Here is a 19,938-nt window from a genome sequence, read left to right as displayed (position 1 = left end):
TTAAGGATTTAGGCTCTTCACCAAGAAATGTGAAAAGGCGAATTGTCATCCTGTCTTGCATCTGAGAACATATTTGGCAACCCATGCCCTTACTGAGAGACAGAAAAGCCCTTTTATTGGTTTTCAGACCAGTGAATTCTGCTCAGAAAGCAAATGGAGAGAAGATCACAGCAGGTGAAGGCTGAGGCTGAGACAGGGGTGGGGGTGGGGTACCATGGGGCGGAGGGGGGTGGGAATATGGGCAGGAGATAATCCTGATGGTTTGGGAATTTTTGTGCCAATATGAAATCATATGCATTTTCCCACTGATCAGAGACTTAGGAGAGAAAATGACCAGGAGACATCAGTGTATTCATTTCCCCAACTTCAAGCAGGACCAAAGTACCATCACACAAAGGTAGAGGTGAGAAATGTCATCCTATTATTTCAGAGAGCTCAAAGCCTCTTCAAGAGTGCTTGGCTGTAACGGGCATGAAACAATTCTAAACTACTGACAGCTGACCTGGTGAGAAGTAGTTGGACAGAGGGCTACGTGGCAGAAAGAAAATGAAAAAGAAAACAGAAGACTATGAAAAGATCCAACCCCTAGTAAAATATAAAACAAAACCAAAACAAAACACAACACAGGCCCAACTGTCCAAGACTCTGCTTTTTAAACTGATGGTGTGAATGCTAAGCTACAGTGGTCCAAGAGTGAGAGGAAAGAGGGATTCTCTTTGGGACAAATGTTAATAACTTCAGGATAACCCACAAATATTCAATTCATGGCTTCAGGTGGCCTCCAACCATCAGGGCTCAAACTCTCCTAAGGCCAGGAGCTTATTCCACATATATAACTTAACCTTTAACGCTGTATGGAGAATTTATTTACTCTCTGTTTTAGGAGGGATGGGAGTAGAGTGGTTCACCATCCAAGATATAACAGAGGCATCAAGCTTTACATCAGGTTTTACTGTTGTTTTAAATTTCCATATTATAATTCTACTGTAAAATCCCATCCCAACAAGCAATGTACCTGGCTATCAAAATGAGTAGTGTAAATGTTCTTTCTCCTCCCCTCTCTCCTCACTGGATCCAGCACTGAGGACAACAGTGAAAGCTTTTGTTCAGTTATTCCTAAATTGGGATTCCATGGGATCGGGATCCTATATACTTCTACAAACTGTAGGAAAAGCCTGTGGTTGTCCATAGAAAGCTGTCGTATAAGGCAATTAAAAATTTGTGGGATATCCTCTAGAAGTTTAGTGTGCATGTGAATTACCAGGGACCTCATTAAAAAAAAAAAAAACAGATTCTCATTCACTAGGAATGAGATAGGACCTATTTTGGATTGAACTGCATTCCTCCTACAAAAGATATGCTGAAGTGTGAATCTCCAATAGCTCAGATTGATGTGATTTGGAAATGGGGCCAGGTGTAATTAATAAAGATGAGGTCATAGTGGAGTCAGATGGGCCCCTAATCCAACGTGGCTGGTATCCGCAAAGGAAAATGGCCATGGGAGACACAGAGACAAAGAGGGAGAATGCCAAGTAATGAGAAAGGCAGAGAATGGAATTGCACTGCTGTATGCCAAGGGATGGCAGACATGGCCAGCCAACCACCAACAGATGGGATGTGGTGAAGGAGGATTCCCCTACTGGTTCCATGGGGAGGATGGCTCTTTCCAATACCTCGATTTCAGACTCCCAGCCTCCAGAACTATGAGACAATAAATTTGTTGTTTTTAGTCACCCAGTGTGTTAAGGCAGGCCTAGGAAACTAACACAGGGGCTGAGGGCCTTCTATTTCTAGTAAGCTACCAGGTAATGCTTATGCTGCTACTTCACACGTCACACTTTGCAAAGTCAGGTGACCTCAAATAAATATCCTGTTTGGTCACTCTTACTGGCGCTTAGCACAGTGACATATACATGTATGTATATGTATATATACATAGGTTTATACATATGTATAAACGTAGGTTTATAAGATCCCTGATTCCCAGAGGTTCTTTCCTGACTGACCAGCTGGAAATGTGCCCCTGTCTCTAGCAGTGTCCAAAAGCTATATGTCCAGTCAAGGACGACTGCTTTCTTACGTAAGGGCCAACTCTGGGAATGCAGATAGCCATGCTGGTCTCCTAAGGATTCTAAAAAAACAAAGTTTGTAAGACTTTGGACTTGCTGACTTATCCGTATTTCTCATTTAATTCTAAGACATTCAGTCTCCTATATATCCTTGGTGACTCAAATAAGGCTTTTTCTCTCCAAAGCTTAGAATGTTAGGCTTTTGAAAAGAACACATGCTAATAATTACTCCAAGCTGGGTAGTGATGATGGGCAACAGAAATCTTATTATCTTCAATGTCATTTGAGGTCTTTGATATGATAATCACTGCATTCAAGATATCAGAAATGATGGATGGCCTTTGATTCAGGGTGCACTGCGATGCAAATTACCTGGCTCTTTCCCACTCCTGCTCAGATGGTGGAGAGCTAGTGAAAGTGGGCACTTCTAGTTTCAGGGCCTCAAGCCACCAGGAGGCAAAATCAGTGGCAAAACTCAAAAGAGTTTCAAAGTCCCTTCTTTAAGGGAGCCTGGGGCTACTTTAGTTTTCCCTTTTATGGACACACTTCACCTAGGACAACCCTGTGCATGGTCTTAATGTGCAGCCATTGCTGAAATGTACAGCTATTTACAACCTAAGTCCTTCTACTCTGTTAACCTTCTGGGCAACAGCAGTAGACATAAGAGCCACTGCTTCCAGTAGGCTGACTGAGTTCCTTCAATAAACATGCCATAAGGATTCCAGGAAATTCTAGCAAGGAAGGAAAGATGAAAGAGCAAGGTGTATAGGTACCTTAAAACTGCTATAACATGCTGTCAGGGCTTACAGTATGGAACCCAGCACCTCTCTCCGAGTGAGTGATTAGTCTTCATCATTGTCCTCGCACTCACAGTGCAGCCACCAGGGAAAGTGAGCACATGCTATATGCTATCCTGCAGGTCGCCACGTGGACGGAATAACACAGTGATCCAAAATATTTACTTACTGTTATCCCTGAAGAATAAGCCCCTACCTGAGTCCTGACTACAGTCATCAGTGTATGTACCCTGAGGTTCTTGTAGGAATGAATCACCTCCTGATAGCAGGCAAGTGCAAAAAGCACACAGTAGGTGATTTGCCCAGAGTCACCAGCCACCTGACTACTAGGCCTGTGCACTCACCCTTGAAATACATCTCATTCTTGCAAGGCAATAGCCTCTAAAACGTGAAAATCAAAATGCGTATGAGTTTTAGGGTAGCAAAGGAAAGGTCTTTTGCTTCCTTTTCTCCTCTAAAACCAACCCCGAATTGTGGGACTGAGTATCAAAACCAAAACCTGTCTTCAGTGAAACTAGGAGGCCCCCTGCAATTATCAAAACAGAAAATGTGAAGGCAGAAGTCGTTAAAAGAGTAGCAAATTCCACAGCATGGTAGAAGGACAAACCTGGTTGTCTGCAGGGGAAGGGAGAACCTCGGACATGCACAAATTAGAGGGATCATGTGCTCGCGGAGGCAATGATGAGGTGGGGAGCCAAAAATAAGGGGATAATTTAAAAGTGGTATACAGTGCAAGTAGATGCCAGATGTATAATCTCACCTGTGTTCATAAAGAAATTCCATCTGAAAAAACATATCAGTCTAAAAGCAAAGACAAGGGGCTCCTGGGTGGCTACGTGGGTTAAGCACCTGCCTTCAGCTCAGGTCATGATCCAAAAGGGAGCCCACATCAGGCTCCCTGCTCAGCAGGGAGTCTGCTTCTCCCTCTGCCCGTTCCCCTACAACTCCATATTATCTCTCTCTCTCTCTCTCAAATAAATAAATAAAATATTTTAGAAATAAGATAAATAAAATAAATAAAATAAAATAAAATAAAATAAAATAAAATAAAATAAAATAAAAGACAAACTCCCAACTGAAATGGCTGGTCTGCAACTGTTTGCTCCACCATGGGATCCACCACTGGGCAAATCTTGTCCATTTCTACTGAGCTTCCATCCAGATTTATCACACCTCAGTCTCATATGTGCGATAGCAGCCAAAGATCACCAACTATTTGAAGACTCCTTTAACATGCAATACAGATGTCAGAACCAAAAAAATATTAAAAAGGAACTTGGAAGCTGGAACAGTAGGAAAGAAGTAAGCAAAAGACATATGTAAAGAAACTATAATTTATGAACTTAAGAAGTTAATTAAAAAATGTAAAATGAACTTTGAAATACAAAAATCTTTGTCTATCAAAATAGGAAGTCCATAGTGCTAAGAAAGTGAGAACTACTAACACCTTTGGAAGCACTCTAACTTACCTAAATCTTCCCCAAAGGACCCACTCTTCTGATTTTATGTTTATTATTGCCTTGCTTTTATTTTTTATTATAAATAATTTTATCACAAATGTATGATTCCATAAACTTTGTAGACTTTCACAATTTTGACCTTCAAGTCAATGGAATTATCCATGACTTTTGTCACTGAACATCTCACTTAAAAATCATCGATGTGGATAAGCTAACTCATTTTCAAAGCTGTATAGAATTCTATTCTGTGCCCTAACCTCAGTCTACTCATCTACTCTGGTGATAGTGTCATTTTCATATTTTTGCTATTATAAACAAAGCCTTTACAAACATTCTCATAGGAATCTTCTGGTACAAATATGTAGAAGTTTGAACAGAGGGTGTACATGTTCACATGAACCAGGTAAAGCCAATGTGCTTTCCAAGTGCATGCAACACTTGACTTCCCAATTATCACACTGAGAATTCCTACCATTCCACATCCCTCTGAAATTTCACGGTTCTACTATTAATTTTTGCCAAGCTGGTGGGTATAAAATGAGATCTCTGCATTTCCTAGTTGCTGACTTGATTATCTCTTCACATGTTTATTGACCATTCCAGGACAAGCCTTTTCATGTCTTTTGCCTATTTTCCTAGTAGAAGGTGATCAACTGATTACTGATCAGTAAAAATTCTATATATATTTTGGAGAGTAATTCTTCAGTTATATATGTTATGAATGTTTTCCCTAAGCTTGCAGCTTATCTTTTCATATTTTTGGGCTATCTTTTGATGAACAGGAGTTTTTTATTTTAGTGCACATATTTCTTATTTGATTTATACTTTTTGTGTCTTTTCCATGTGAGGTTAAATCATAGGCTCCTATATTCTTTTTAAAAACTATTAACTTTTTCCTTTCATGTACTTGATGCATCTGGAATTGATTTTTATTCATGATATGAGGGAGGGATCTATTTTCTTTCCTTTGGGATATATATATATATATATAATTTTTACAATATTTCTTAATAGTCAATTTTACCCACTGAACTGAGATACCACATTTATCATATATTGATTTTTGCTTCTGAACCCTCAACTCTATTAATCTTTGTTTAGTTTTCTGTGCCAATTATTACCATACCATAACTACCTTATTTTTCTTGATATGAGATAGAATAAGTATCCTGATTTTTCTTTTTCAGATTTTTTTTTCTTTTTCTGAGTTTTATGTTTCTTATTCTCTTACTTAAGGAAAAATAGTTTTGCTACAGATACATATATGATTCTATAAAATTCCTTGGATTTTCATGTGTTTAACTTCACGCCAGTGGAATTATTTTATTGTGACTTTTTTACTAAACATCACAATTAAGGTTGTGTTTGTCACATTATTTTTTGAACCTCTGCTCTTTGACACAAATTTTTAGAATAAGCTTGTCAAACTCCAAATAATCCTATTTAGGTTTTGATTGGAATTACTTTGAAACTAGATATCAATTTGGGGTTAACTGACATCTTTATAATACTGGTTTTCCTATTCATAAAGAGAATATCTCTGCTTTCATTTAGGTCTACTTTAATGCTTTCAATACAGTAATTTTTATTCATTGCTGGATTCAATTAGCCAATCTGCTATTTAGGATCTTCACATCTATATTAGAGAAATTAGCCTGTAACGTTTCTTTACTTCCTGTCCTTGTCTGATATTGCTAGCAAGGCTATATACCCGCTTTGAGTGTAACATCATTTTCTAGTCTCTAAAGCATTTTGTGTAAGAAGGAACTGTTTGATGTAATCAAACCATCTGGTACTCTGTGGGGAGATTTTAAATTACTGATCCAATTTCCTTAATATTTATAGGCATTCGGGCGTTCTGTTTCTTCTGGATTCTGATTTGTTAATTCATATTTTTCTAGGAAGTTGTTTATTTCATGTTCTTTAATTAGCAAAAGCTTGTTCATGGTATTCCCTTATATCTTATACATTTCTATTACATCTTGTAGTTATATTCACTTTTACTTTCCTAGTATTTTTATATATGTTTGTTCTGCTCAATCCTGCCAAAAGTGTGTCAATTTATTGTTTTCAAAGAACAAATCTTTAACTTTACTGATCTTTTGTACTGTTTTAAAAGTTTTTAAAATTCCCATTCTCATTTTTAAAAATTTGGTTGAAGCATATGAAATTGTAAATATTTGATCCCATTTGACCTAAAAAATGGCTTTTCTTGTCATTTAACCTAATATTTTTTCTAATTTCTTTGGCTTTATTTTTTAGCTATTAATTTTGAAAGCTAAATTATTTTTTACCTTTTTCTTTCCTAATATAAACACTTATAATCATACATTTCCAGGAGTCTTGATAACCAATATTTTTATTTTCTGAGTTAAATGTGTTTTTTGAGTCCCATTATAACTTCTTTCTTGATCCATGAATTATTTACAGGTATTAATGTAAAATTTAAAAGGCAAGGAGGTTTTTGTTATTAGCATATTTAAGTTCTCTTTCTATTTATTTATAATTTCAGTTTGATCAGAGGATGTGGTCTGTATGAAAAACACTTGAAATTTATTGATATTAGCAGGACATTTTCATTTTCTTAAGCCTTTTAATATTGCTTAACTCTTTTTCTTTTCTTTTCTTTTCTTTTTTTTTTTTTTTTTAAAGAGAGGGAGAAAGAGAGAAGGGAGGAGGGACAGATGGAGGGAGGGAGGGAGGGGGAGAGAGAGAATCTTAAGCAGGCTCCATGCCTGGCATGGAGCCCAATGCGGGGCTCAGTCTCACAACCCTGAGATCACAATCTGAGCTGAAGAGTTGGCTGTTTCACTGACTAAGCCACCCAGGTGCCCCATAATACTGCTTATGTCTTAAAATTACATCCATGTATAATGCTGATGAAAATTAAAGTATAATAGCTATTCAGTCTATTTTTTTTATGGAAACCAACCTAAAATATCATACTTTAAATTCCATCATCACCTAAATCAGCCATTCTAGACATGCTTATATTTATTTGTAGCTTAACATGTTCTAAAAGGATTCATGCAGGCCACCTATGTCCCTGCCAACAGCTGGCACACTTAAAACTGTACTGCAAACATGGATTACCAAGCCAAATAAAAATAGTACTAGAAAACAGAGGCAAATTTTCTCACCTTTTTGTTCTATTACATTGTTTTCTCTTGGCACACCTTGAGGACATTCACCTCTGAGCATCCAATTTAAATTCATTAAAAAAAATCACATTGTCCTGTCCCAGTGGGACACACACAGAAAGGACAGAGTAAAAGTGACCTCCTATAGCTCTCTAGGGGCTCAGACGCCATCACTGAATGAGAAATGGCAACTCTGCTCGAGTCCCCTCTGAAGTAGGTACTATTATTATTCTCACCTTATAGAGGAGGAAATTGTACAGAGGAGCCTTAGAAGGATGAAGAGCCTTTCCCCATGGATACAGTGATGAGTCAGAAAGAAACCCATGTTGAACCACTACACTACCCCCTTCTGTCCTGACTAGTTGTGACTTTCGGTGTACTGGGTGTGCTGAAACAGCCAGTCAGAGGCCTAGAGCTCAGGCCTCCATGACAGCCTTGCCACTGGCTTCTTGGTGAGTGACTCTGGGGCAAACCCCAAGATCTCAGGTGACAGGACTCACAGACAAGCACAGGGACTTTGTACCTATCTCCTTCCACATGTACCTTCAAACTCAGAGGCTTACCCCTTCCTCTGGTGGCAAATGAATGGCTGCATCCTACAGGGCTGAGTTATGTGGATATCGCCGCACCCCAAGACGATATGTAATACAAAACAAAGACATCACATGGTCCAGTTTCTCCAAGGTCTAACTAAATCAGGCTAAACATTGTATACTTTAGACATTTTGCTGCTACATTCTGAATCACATTCTTCTCTAAGCAACCATCTCAATGTCTCATTTTTTCCATTAGTAACATAATTATAGTACAGAATGAACTATCTATAATGAGCCCCAGCTCAAGTTATGTGGCTTTCAGTTGGCTACATTTTAAATAATTCTTTGTTAATTAATGCACCTTATCCCAGTGTTGTAAGTACCATTTATGTTCCTAAGTTGGACAGGGAAGAAGAGAACCACGCCCAGAGTGTAGCATCCAAAATCCTCAAAATCAATATAAATGCAATAACCATTTGAAAGCAAAGTTTAAAAGTTAGTTTTTGTGCTTGCTGTAAACTAAGGAAGTTGTACAAGAGTCTACAAGAAAGTAAAAAGTGATGTGATAATTAGGTCATGAATTAACCCCCTGGTACTTGCAGCTCTAAATTATTTTTAAAGACCCCCTTCTCACCTCCTAGGATATTTTGCACATGCAAAATGCCTAATTGACTAATAAGGCACCTAGCATAAAAGGTAATTAATGAAAATGAAAACACTAAAACTCAGGTTATTTAGTAACCAGAGCCTGGAGCCAGATCCCAATTAAACCACTCCTGGGTGGAGGAAGGGATCAGAATGCCCAATAGGTTCCATCTGGCTGCTTCGGTGGGTCAATCTAGAGCCTCATGTTCTTCTCAAATTAGCCTTTCCACCCTCTCCTTTCCATCACAATGAGAAGCTAGGACAGTCCCCCTCACACTGGACTGGAGGGCTCCTGGTCTCTCCCACTCACATGTAAGGGGCTTGGCAGCTAAGCAATCCAGCTGGAAGCAAGCATGATTCACTAGCTCTTCTCAGCCCAATCCCTTTTGTCATTCATTCCACTGGAGGGGCCCCTAACCTTCCAGTCTCATTTGTACCCCACCCGGAGATCTGATAATGGTCCTGGCAGAGCTGGGGCTTTTCTTAACTTCTGGCAGGGGCCTCGCTGACCCATAACATGGCTCTACACATGATTTCTTCTCATACTGTCTTTGTAAATTGACCATGGCTAACCTTGCTGCCCTAATCAGATCAATCAGAATAACATTTCTTTAGCTGCTGCATGCTGGCAGCCTCCTTCCCTGGCTGAGCCGTGACTCAGAGTCAGGCTCAGAAGGCGAAGGCGGGTTTTGGAGTTGCCAGTGGTCTCAGGTTTCCTTTGCTTTTATCACAGTTGGTGAGCTTTGTAAGGCCCGTGTTTACAGCCATGCAAATTAGCCTCAGCTGGAGAGAAATCAGGTCAGGCCTAACCAAAATCAAGCTCTGGGCCAAAAGGTATTTTATCAACAATTGGAAGTGTGGCCATAGTCGTGGGGTCAAGCTAGACTGTCTTGAAAAACACATGGGCAGCTCTGTCTGGTATAACCTGAACTCTGGGCTGGCCCCTGGATCCCGGACACTCTGAAAGAGGAGGGAGGGAGGATGGTGGAGGGCCAAACCAGCCTGGGGGGTGGGGGGCTGGCCAGGCTGACTAGTGGCAGATGTGGCCAAATGCATTTTCTATTGAGTGGAGACAAGTGTGAGGAGGGAACACCATATCTTTGAGGGGAAAAACCTGAAGCAGAAGGCTGGCGTGCATTATATCCCATGCTACTCACCAAGGAAGCACAGTCCAAATGTGCAGGTTCTTTCTGCTCCCACACTTGTACACACTTGGTTTCAAGATGTGTGTGTGCGTGAAGGTGTCCACACAGATATGATCTGATATTCGGCATCTGGAAAGCATCTTTAAAAACATGCACTTTGGATGCCATGACCATTACAGAGACTCGGGCCAGAAATGTGACGTGACTGGACACACACACAGCACCTGCTAACTACTTACCTCGAAGACAAGACCTCTGGTGCCTTTCCATTGCAATTTTCCCCATCAAATTCCCAGTCCTTCAACACCCCGGTACACAAAGAAACTTAGTTTATTTTAAGAGAATTCTCCAGTTCATTTATGTCTCTTAAATTGGGGGTTATTGACAACTATTCCCTGAGCTCCCACATATCTATGACTTCCACAACATGGAGTGATGGTATCAAGTGGCTTGATCTAGCAGATGGTGCCTGGGGGCTGAGTGCTAAGATGCTGGTTCACATGTAAGCCCTCATCTATCTTCTCTCTAGTAAGTTAAAGGAAAGTTGGTGTATCTTGAGTGCCTCTATTTTCAAGGTGGAAGTAACAATGGATCGTTGTAATTCATCTAAAGTTTGTGTCTTTAAACAGATGAGAATGGAGACCTAGAGAATTTCAGGAACTTGCCCAAGATTCAACAGTTGGCTAAGGTCAGAGCCAGACATAGAAACCAGGCCTAATGACACCAAAGCCAGTGCTTCTTTCACTAAACGATGACCAAGGAATACAGGTCAGCCTTCTCCAAGTGAACTTCAAGTCAGTACTTGTAGTTAAAGTGAGACCATCAAACCCAAGTAATTAAGAGACAAGCTCTGGGGTGGTTGTTAGATCCATTTCCTTACCACTAAAAAGCTGTGCGAGGCTGGAAAAGTTATATAACCCCTCTAGGCTAACAATCCCTCATCTGCGAAATGGGAATAATAGCAGTAACCCTCTTCTTGGGTTCTTGTGACAATGAGATAAGTTAATATGTGCCAAACACTCAACCAAAATCATGTACTATTATCGCTGTTGAAATCCTTGTCATCTTCACTTGAAATACATTACATAAATGCAAGGTTAATTAAGACTTATTTCTGTCCACATTAAGCATGTACCTGTGTGAGCACATGACTGTCATGTATACTGAAGATGTGTGCACTTTGCAAAGCATTTACTAGTTCAGTTGAGAAAGTACCCAGCGACCTGATTTTGTGACTTAAATGCACCTGTACGATTTTTACCTATTCTTGTTATAGCCTCACATACTTTTAGCTCAGAAGTGGAGGCCAGGGGACTCACTACATTGGCACTCATCACTGTCTAGCTCCAGTCCATGTCATAAGTCTTAGAAAAGGGCCTGAATTCAGCATAAATAAAAAAAGAGGTCCAGAAAAATATAGGCAAAAATTCAAAACCTTCTTCAACCAGGTGGAAGGATGCTTTTTAAAAATATAAATATTTGGGATGATTTTCTCTTAGCCTATCTTGTTATATCTAATCAGATTTTTTTTTTACGATTTTATTTGTTTATTCATGAGACACACACAAAGAGAGGCAGAGACACAGGCAGAGGGAGAAGCAGGCTCCCTGTCGGGAGGGAACCCAGGATCACGCCCTGAGCCAAAGGCAGACGCTCAACTACTGAGCCACCCAGGTGGCCTGATTTTTTTGTTTTTTAAAACAAAATCTATATTTGAATATATCTTCACTCTTTTTTTTAAACTCCCCTCCCTTTAGATATGGAAGATTTAAAGAGCTCTGTGTGTGTGCACGCGTGCAAGCATGTTGTGAAGGTGATTCCAGGATCAGTTACATAGGGGCTAATCCTAACAGAGCACACATTTTTATACTGTGATCATTCATGCTAATAAGCACTGGAACTACGTCAAATAATAATTTCTATTCTACTAATACCTACAAGCCTTCTTACTACACACTTGGCTCCTGATACTTTGTGGGGATAACGTGCTCTCATGGTCCACAATGAAGAGACTTAACAAGACTTAACAAGGAGGTCACTGAGGGGCAGTTAACTCTTGTGTGGCTCCCCTTCTCCCTGCTCAAAGCAGTGCCTCTAGCCTAGTGTCTGGGCATTCTAAGGAGCCCTCTTGTGGCTGGGGACGTAATGAGCATCCTCATGACAAGGCCAGGGGCTGGAGTCCGCAGGGTTACTGCTCAACAGCCAACAGAGAAATATAGCTGGGCTCCAAAAATAATATTCAGATTTAACATTCTGAAAGAATCATTGATCTCAATAATCGACAAGCTCTAGCCACTTTTTTTTTTAAATAAGCAAATAAAGTCAAAATACAACTTAACTTTTTGGGCCACCTTATTTCCAAATAAAACTTGCAAGGCACAACTTTTGTAAACTGGTGCCAGTCATGGAGTAGATGCTCTCATTTGCTTTCAGTAGCTCTGGCCAGTCAGGGGCCTTTAAGCTGAAGAAGAGGAAAGCCCTTATCATTCCAGAATCTGGACACAGCGCTAGTGACCTCAAGGTCATATATGTTGGTGCCATCAACATATGGGCAAGTTATTTCACTCATTTCTATAGATGATAACCTCTAACCTCACTGCTCATTTTTCAAACACATGAGAAATATAAAGCAAATCATCCCCGCTTCTGGGAGAAAAAAATAAAGCACATACCTTACTAAGTCAGCCCAGAGAAATCATTTCTGTATACAAAAGCTGAAGTTATATAAACTTAGCAGGCAACAGGTATGAAAACCCTATAGATTTATGTTCAGGCTTCCAAACAACGTTCTCGTTCTACCCTTCTCCCCTCCCTGCTAAACTGAGACACCAAGTCTGGGATTTGAGAATTACAGCTGTGATCCTGGCCAAAGTGACCAAATTACAACTGAAGGCACTTGGCTCCAGGAAGTTTCAATAGACTTGTGTCTGCTGAAGCATTGCAACCCCTCCCCAGCGGTCCCTGTCCCCACCCCCACCCAGAGTGCTCAGGGAGTAGTCTTCATCTTATTAATTCTTAGGAAATATCTATTAAAAAGGCAAAGGGAGGGGAATTATTTTATGTATCTTTACAGAGGAGGGAACAAGCACAGAGATTATTTATAATTCAAAGTGAGATCTTGGCATCTCAAGAGAGGAAAAATAGTGACAGGTCATGCTGATTTTTCTGAAAGTTGTAGGGTGGGCTTGGAAAGCAAGTGGAAGGTTTATCAGAGCAGCCACTTCTTTGACAGGTACCGGGAGAAAGACTCTCAGACGATGAAGACACATTCCTAGCTCCTGTCAAGGTGACCTACCTTTCCCTAGGAACAAATGTAACCCAGAGGCTATAGAAGTATGGGCATATTGACAGTGGAAACTCTGTTTTACAGGGCAAAAGACTATATACACCAGTGTAAGATGAACTACCTACCAGATGTCTGCATGTGTCATTAAGAGAAGTTGTAGAATTCTATAAATCCTGAAAAACAGGAATGGTCTAGAGATCACCATTTGCAGATTTTTCCAGAAATGGACATACTAATATTTTAAGACTCCTCAATGACCTCGGGAAACAATGATGTTCAAGAATTTCTTCATAAAACATTCTCATTGGTTCACAGACTAAGACTATTAATACATAGTCTTAGGAAGCACTTAAAGTACTTTCATAACCATGATTTCATTTTATCCCCATAACAAACCTGTAAAGGGTTGATATTCCCCATTTCATAGAAAAGGGATCTGTGTGGGAAAGTGAAACGACGTGTTCTGAGGTTATCAGGGACCAAAAAAAATATATAGGAGACAGTACTGAGTGTTGGTGGTGCCAACAGGAGCTGATGTTTTCAGCTCTGGTTCTCAATTTGGAGACTGCTATATTTGCAGTGTCAGAATGGTTTGGTGTCACAAATGAGGATGGCACATGCCCAAGTATGGGATACAAATCTAAGTATTACAGCTGGTATTTAGAATGGTTGATACATGCAAAGGAAAACTGCTCTAAATCTAAATATCTTGTTGTTGGAGTTATACCTAAAGCATCCTTTTATTCAAAGATTTAGGTTCCTACCGGAAGACTGAATCTGAAAAAAAAAAATACCTCGGGATACTTTTCCTATACTTTTACAGTATAGGAAATATTTTGGATTTGCACAAGTGTAGCTGTATTTTGTTGGTGATTTTGTTAATGACCCCTCTCATTTATAAACATTGGCTCAGTTATCCCAATAAAATCTGTGACCATCATTCACATGGCAAATCCATGTTTAAATTAAGGGGAATTGAAGACACATCCTGAGGCTCTTGTACATCCTCTCCAGTGTCTGTTGTCACCAACACTTTCCTGATTACCGGTGTGCAAACCAAGAAGTCATGTCTTCTTTCTAGGTCTCAGTTTCTCACGTGCCAAATGAGGGCACTGAATTCACTGATTGGTAAGGTTCCTTCTAATCCTCAGATGATAAGATATTATAGAACAGGATCCCTGGCTCAGCCTAAGAATATATGTAACTTCTTACTGATAACCACTGCCGGTGACAGGAACTTCAAATGCAATTATAGAAGATGAAATAGAAACTAGTGTCTTGAGTCCAGCAGAAGCTTAGACAGTTCTGACAGCTGCTTCTGAAGTAGGAATGTCGAGTGGGCCGAGGAATGAAGACTAGCTCTGCTTAGGAGGTATTCCCATGTAGGTCTCAAAGTTGGCTGAGCAACCACGACCAAGATTCAGAATGTTTGACTTCTAAATCTCTAACATACACTCCACTCCGATCATTAGAAATGAGACCCAATTGGCCAGGGTTCATCCTGGTCACCTTGTGTGGGAATCATTCTGAGGTTAGGCTGAAGAAGTTGGGCCTCTGATGCTGAAACTCCTCAGCTGTTCAAAACCTCTGCAATTTACTTTCACTTTCATTTTAAGAGAAACAACAACAACAAAAAAATCTGACTCTTGGAAGAGACCAAGGCATCCATCTCAATGTGTGAAATGTGACCAGGGGCACAGAGGGCAGGCTCAGAGTTTTCTGGCATTGGTTCAGCTCGGGTTTTTTTCTTTTTCTTTTCTTTCCTTAAAATTTTTATTTATTCGCTCATGAGTCACAGAGAGAGAGGGAGAGACACAGGCAGAGGGAAAAGCAAGCTCCCTGCAGGGAGCCTGATGTGGGACTCGATCCTAGGACCCTGGGATCATGCCCTGAGCTGAAGGCAGGTGCTCAACCGCTGAGCTACCCAGGTGCCCTGTTTTTTTCCATTTTTCCCCCTAAAACTAAAATCCCAGCTTTAGCATAGGCCATAAGCTCACTGAATACACCCACCAGGCTCAAGACCATCAAGCCTAACAGATCTACAGGTTTGCCTCCACTTGAAGAGAGATATGGAGGCATACCTCATTTAATAACTACTTAGAATAATAATATGAGTAGTCATTATCTCAGGTTATAGTGAGGGGATGGAGGCAAAAGAGGAAGGACTCTGACCTAGGTTGCACAGCCCAAGCAGTGCATGGCTCAGGCTGCCATTGAACTTCACATCTGGGTGACTGCTCTGGGAACCTTGAACTTGCTCTCTGATATATAGCTGGTGGCCTTTGACTTCAAGTCCTCATGTCTTTGCTCAGAAGTCAGCTTCTCCGTGAGGACTATTCTGAACACTCCACTTAAAACTGAAGCCCTCCTCCCGCCCCTTCACCCTGCCCCTGCCAAAATTCATCTTCCTTACCCTCTCTATCGCGTAGTTTAATGTTTTGTTTCTAACATTGATTTTTAATGTAAGTATCACATGGCAAAGGTCTTTGGGGTTTCCTCATCAAACAATCCCAGATGCTCATACTATACTATTCAATAAAACTTTTTATAATGACAATCTTAAAAAAAAATCTGTGCTATATGGTAGCTACTAGCCACAAAAACAAAACTGAAAAAGTGGCAAGTGCCACTAAAGGACTGAATTTTTAGTTTTATCTAATTGTATAAATTAAATGTAAACAGCCACGTGTGACTAATAGTTACCATCCTGAATCACATGGGCCTAAAATAAAATCAGGCATAAATACACTCCCAGTAAATATTTGTTAAATGAATGGATTTATAAATAAGTTAATGAGTAAAACATATTTTCCATATAATATACGGCCTACTTCCACTGATTGCAAGTTAAATTTTATATTTTTTCAATAGAATTATTAGCTGAAAAGAGTCTAGATTAAATTAAGAAAAGTTTGAAAATTCAGACATGACTGAAAGTACAAGCACAGATTTCTCAAATTATTGACTCCCTATTGTCATCAGTGACTTAAAACCTTCCAAAACATTTTTTGGATATGTTTAGATATCAAACCAAACCATTTTGGATAGCAAACCAGCAGCGCATAATGAATTCCCACATACAACAAAAAAAGAGAATGATTACTAGAGTCACTCAATACCTTTTTGACCTTGTTCTTTTTCTCATACGTCTCTGACAGAGGCTTTTTCTTCTGCTGAGTTGTGTCTTTGGAGAATAAATACTCAAATTCACTAGTATCCTGAATATCAGGTTCTTCTAAGGAATCCCATAAGGTTGGTGTAGCATTTTGGCTTAAAAGAGAAAAATGACAAGGTAAACATTAACCTCAGAACAGAATATCATGAAATTTCTTATTCATTTTATAACTCACTTAAGATATATATATTTATATATACAATATATATTTATTTGTATTTCCTTCTAGCAAAACTTGATGAAAAGCTTTTCATGTTACGCTTTTTAATGTCAAAATATACTCTAGAACATCAAAGCCGACACCCATTTCCACAAATGAATGATCATCGCATACAATCAAAGAGAGAGAGAGAGATCTAGAGAGATCATATGGGACCAGAAACCCTGGGATTCACAGGATGGACGCCATGTAAGCTGTTCCTCCCTCAGTCTGTGGTGTTTCTTTCCATCATGGGTAAAAATGAGCATCATATAAATGCTGAAAAGATAACCAATTCTGAGATATTAATGGGATAATTCTTTTAAAAAATTCTTAAAAAGAATAAAATTCTTCACCTTCGACTAAAGTAAAGATTTATTCTCTCTTTGGACTCTTTCTAGTTTTTCTAAAAATGGTTTTTAGGGATCCCTGGGTGGTGCAGCAATTTAGCATCTGTCTTTGGCCCAGGGCACGATCCTGGAGACCCGGGATTGAGTCCCACGTCGGGCTCCCGGTGCATGGAGCCTGCTTCCCCCTCCGCCTGTGTCTCTGCCTCTCTCTCTCATTCTGTGTGACTATCATAAATAAATAAAAAAAAATTTAAAAAAAGGTTTAAAAAAATGGTTTTTAGGATTAGCTCAGGTTAACTTAGGGCAGGACCCATAATTTGTGAACAGACTGAGCTCATTTAAAAATACTTGATTTAATAACACTTTTCCCCACCAACAGTTATATTCAACAATGAAAATGAACCAAAAAACTTCATTGTACCAGGCCCACAGAGATTTCAACTAATGCAGCCATGGGGAGGCTGTATTTTTTGTTTCTGTTTTTTGTTTTTGTCTTAGAAAAACAAGGGCACCCTAGTTTTGAAACAAAGAAAGAGAAGATATGGAGAATCAGGTACAAAAGAACAGTCTCAGAGGCTTGGAAGGGTTTCCTTCAGAACACATTTTCCCCCAAGTGTCTGCTTTCTTATCTTATTTTCAAACCCACAGACAGAATACCCGTAGACAGAAAAAAATAATGTTTCATTCACACATGTATTGTTTTGTAAATATATGTATATATTATGATCCATAATGTCTATAAGTAACTACCCCTTGTTTTAATATGTATTTTCTCTGTCACTGAAAACTAAAAGAACTATTATTATATGGAGCGGCCCACAAAATTTTTTGATGCCAAAAGGTGATTTTCTTTTTTTTTTTTAAGATTTTATTTATTTATTCATGAGAGACAAACAGAGAGGCAGAGACATAGACAGAGGGAGAAGCAGGCTCCCTGTGGGAAGTCTGATGTGGGATTTGATTCCAAGACTCTAGGATCACACCCTAAGCTAAAGACAGATGCTCAACCACTGAGTCACCCAGGCATCCCTAAAAGGTAATTTTCACATTCAGCACTGTTGGGAAGATGGACTTCTCGGATTTCTGTGTTCACCTTTTGCTATATGGCTGCCTTTCCCATGAAATAGGGACATTTTGGCGTGTTCAGATTCACTTCTCTACACTTTTTTAAATAATATAATAATTGAGCCATTTAAGAGTATATGTGTGACATGTATAACACAGGACAGTATAATGAATACCTATAAAATCATCACCCAAGATCTAGAAGACTTCCAATGAAGTACATGCAACCATGTGTTCCTGCCCCAGCCACCCACCTCTACCACTCATTTAACTTCCATTTGAGATGCAAACATCATTAATGTTTAAGTGCTTATCTCAGCAGCACTTAGAAAAGGGGCTCTTGATGACAGAAAAGATGGCAGGGAATTCTGAAGCATGCAGCCTGTTAAGGGTTACTGGTCTGCCCCTCATGAAGGTTCTGGAAAGCTGAGGAGAGGGTATATAGAGGGAGGTGGTGTGATGCATAAGGGAAATTCGATTGTTCAGACCCATCCATCCCCCACCCTCCAACCCTGCACCTGTACTGCTTGGCCTCAGCTCCAAGGACTCTGAGCTCACACTAGTAGGGCTAGTGCTACAACCCACTCCTATTCTAGAGTAAGTAGGCTTTGGCAGGTTGAGCCCTTCCTTCATCACCATGTATTACATCTAATAACGAATAAAAGAATTTTGGAATACTACTTCTCAGTGAGTTGGGGACAGCTAGCATTTGGTGGGTTGGTACCAAGGACTCAATCACTATCGACCATCTCATCTATTATAATGGCCAACTCCTCTCTCACGACTGAATGTTGAAATCTAGCTCACAAGAAAAGGAAGGTAGAAGAAGAAGGAAGGAAGAAAGACTAGAGGGGAGAAATGGTGGGAGAAGGAGGGAGAAGTGGAAGAAAGAGGAAAGATAAAGGAAAAATAGATATTAGGAAGTCAAAAAAGTAGATAGGCGAGGATTTCTTTTTCTTTAAATAATTCTTCCCTATTCTAGAAGCCAGAAAATAGAAACCAAAGAATGCAAAGGAGAAGTTAAAAATCAGCTCATGTCAGTGAAAAGCCATCTAATTGGATGAGAGGCAGTGAATACATAATAGAGAAAAATCATATTTTACTCCTGGCTCCCCAGAAGACCAAGTACAAAATTTATCATGCATATATTATATACAAAGTGCTCACCTTTCTGGTTATACAAAACAATAAAAGCCCATTTCCTCTCTTTTTGATAAATACACCTCAAATAATTTTAGTTTTGTACATAAATCAATACTATACAGAATCTCTACAGCCTTTTCATGTAAAAGAAGTATCCATGCTCTGAGGGTGCAAAACAATCTTGAGGGACCCACGATAGGAGAGGCTAAATGGCTAAATGTGTGGAGCAGCAGGCAGTGGCCACGTTGCAGTCTTCACGTGGGGAAGTCAGTATATTCATCTCCTTTTCATTTCGCTCAAAGCTGAACTTATAGTGAAACTAGTAAGAGCTTGAGTATGTCATTGTTTTCTTTCTCAAAATGGCCAATGACATAAAGAGGGGAAAAACATAATGATTTTCTCCAGCTTGACTCTGTCCCTTCTTGGCCAGTGGGCAAAGGGCCTGTATCTCCCAGCAGTTCTGTTCTACCTCTGCTCTGGTGGAGGATGTTGGCTGCTGCTGAAGTCTTGAGGGGAATGGAGTGGGGGCAGGCTAGTAAGACATAGGTGTGGAACACTTACACGTGCTGTCAGGACATACCACCCGAGGGCACACAGGTGGGACTCATCACCCTGGAATGTTGGTACATTAATTCAAGAGCACTAATAAGGGAATACAGCTCCAAATAAATATTCTGGGAAACTATTTCTTAGGAAATGTCAACTGAGTCCTGAACGGGACAAAAAGGAATACTAGTATTGCAGCTAATCATTAGGAGCTATTTCAAGATCTTTTCTCTCTCTCTCTCTTTTAAACCATTCATTTGGGAAATAACAAAGTATCAGCATTTTTTTTTTAAAGTATCAGGATTTTCCACACATAAACCCTTGGTCCTTATTTCATGGCTAGAGGAAAGAGGCCAATATGAAGCACATAATCAACGAGGTT

The 19,938-nt window shown here is 39.7% G+C and overlaps 1 protein-coding gene and 1 long non-coding RNA gene across 24 annotated transcripts in view; one reads left to right on the top strand and one right to left on the bottom strand.

The window, feature by feature from the left end:
* FMN1 (formin 1) overlaps nt 1-19,938 on the bottom strand; it is a 438,849-nt gene that overhangs the window by 191,037 nt on the left and 227,874 nt on the right. For all 22 annotated transcript variants that reach the window (XR_013369929.1, XR_013369923.1, XR_013369924.1 and 19 more), the window contains one exon: nt 16,198-16,348. Coding sequence is in view for 13 of the 22 variants with exons in the window: in XM_077880462.1 (XP_077736588.1) it covers nt 16,198-16,348 (151 nt within the window). In the remaining 9 variants the exon portion in view is untranslated. The remainder of the gene's footprint in view (nt 1-16,197; nt 16,349-19,938) is intronic.
* The window catches only part of LOC144302940 (uncharacterized), a 109,792-nt gene that overhangs the window by 18,949 nt on the left and 70,905 nt on the right, over nt 1-19,938 (top strand). The window lies entirely within an intron of this gene.

This window comes from Canis aureus, chromosome 32, assembly GCF_053574225.1.
Source record: "Canis aureus isolate CA01 chromosome 32, VMU_Caureus_v.1.0, whole genome shotgun sequence".
NCBI classification, from domain to species: domain Eukaryota; kingdom Metazoa; phylum Chordata; class Mammalia; order Carnivora; family Canidae; genus Canis; species Canis aureus.
The sequence above is the reverse complement of the archived record's forward strand: the minus strand, read 5'-3'. Positions and strand labels throughout refer to the sequence as shown.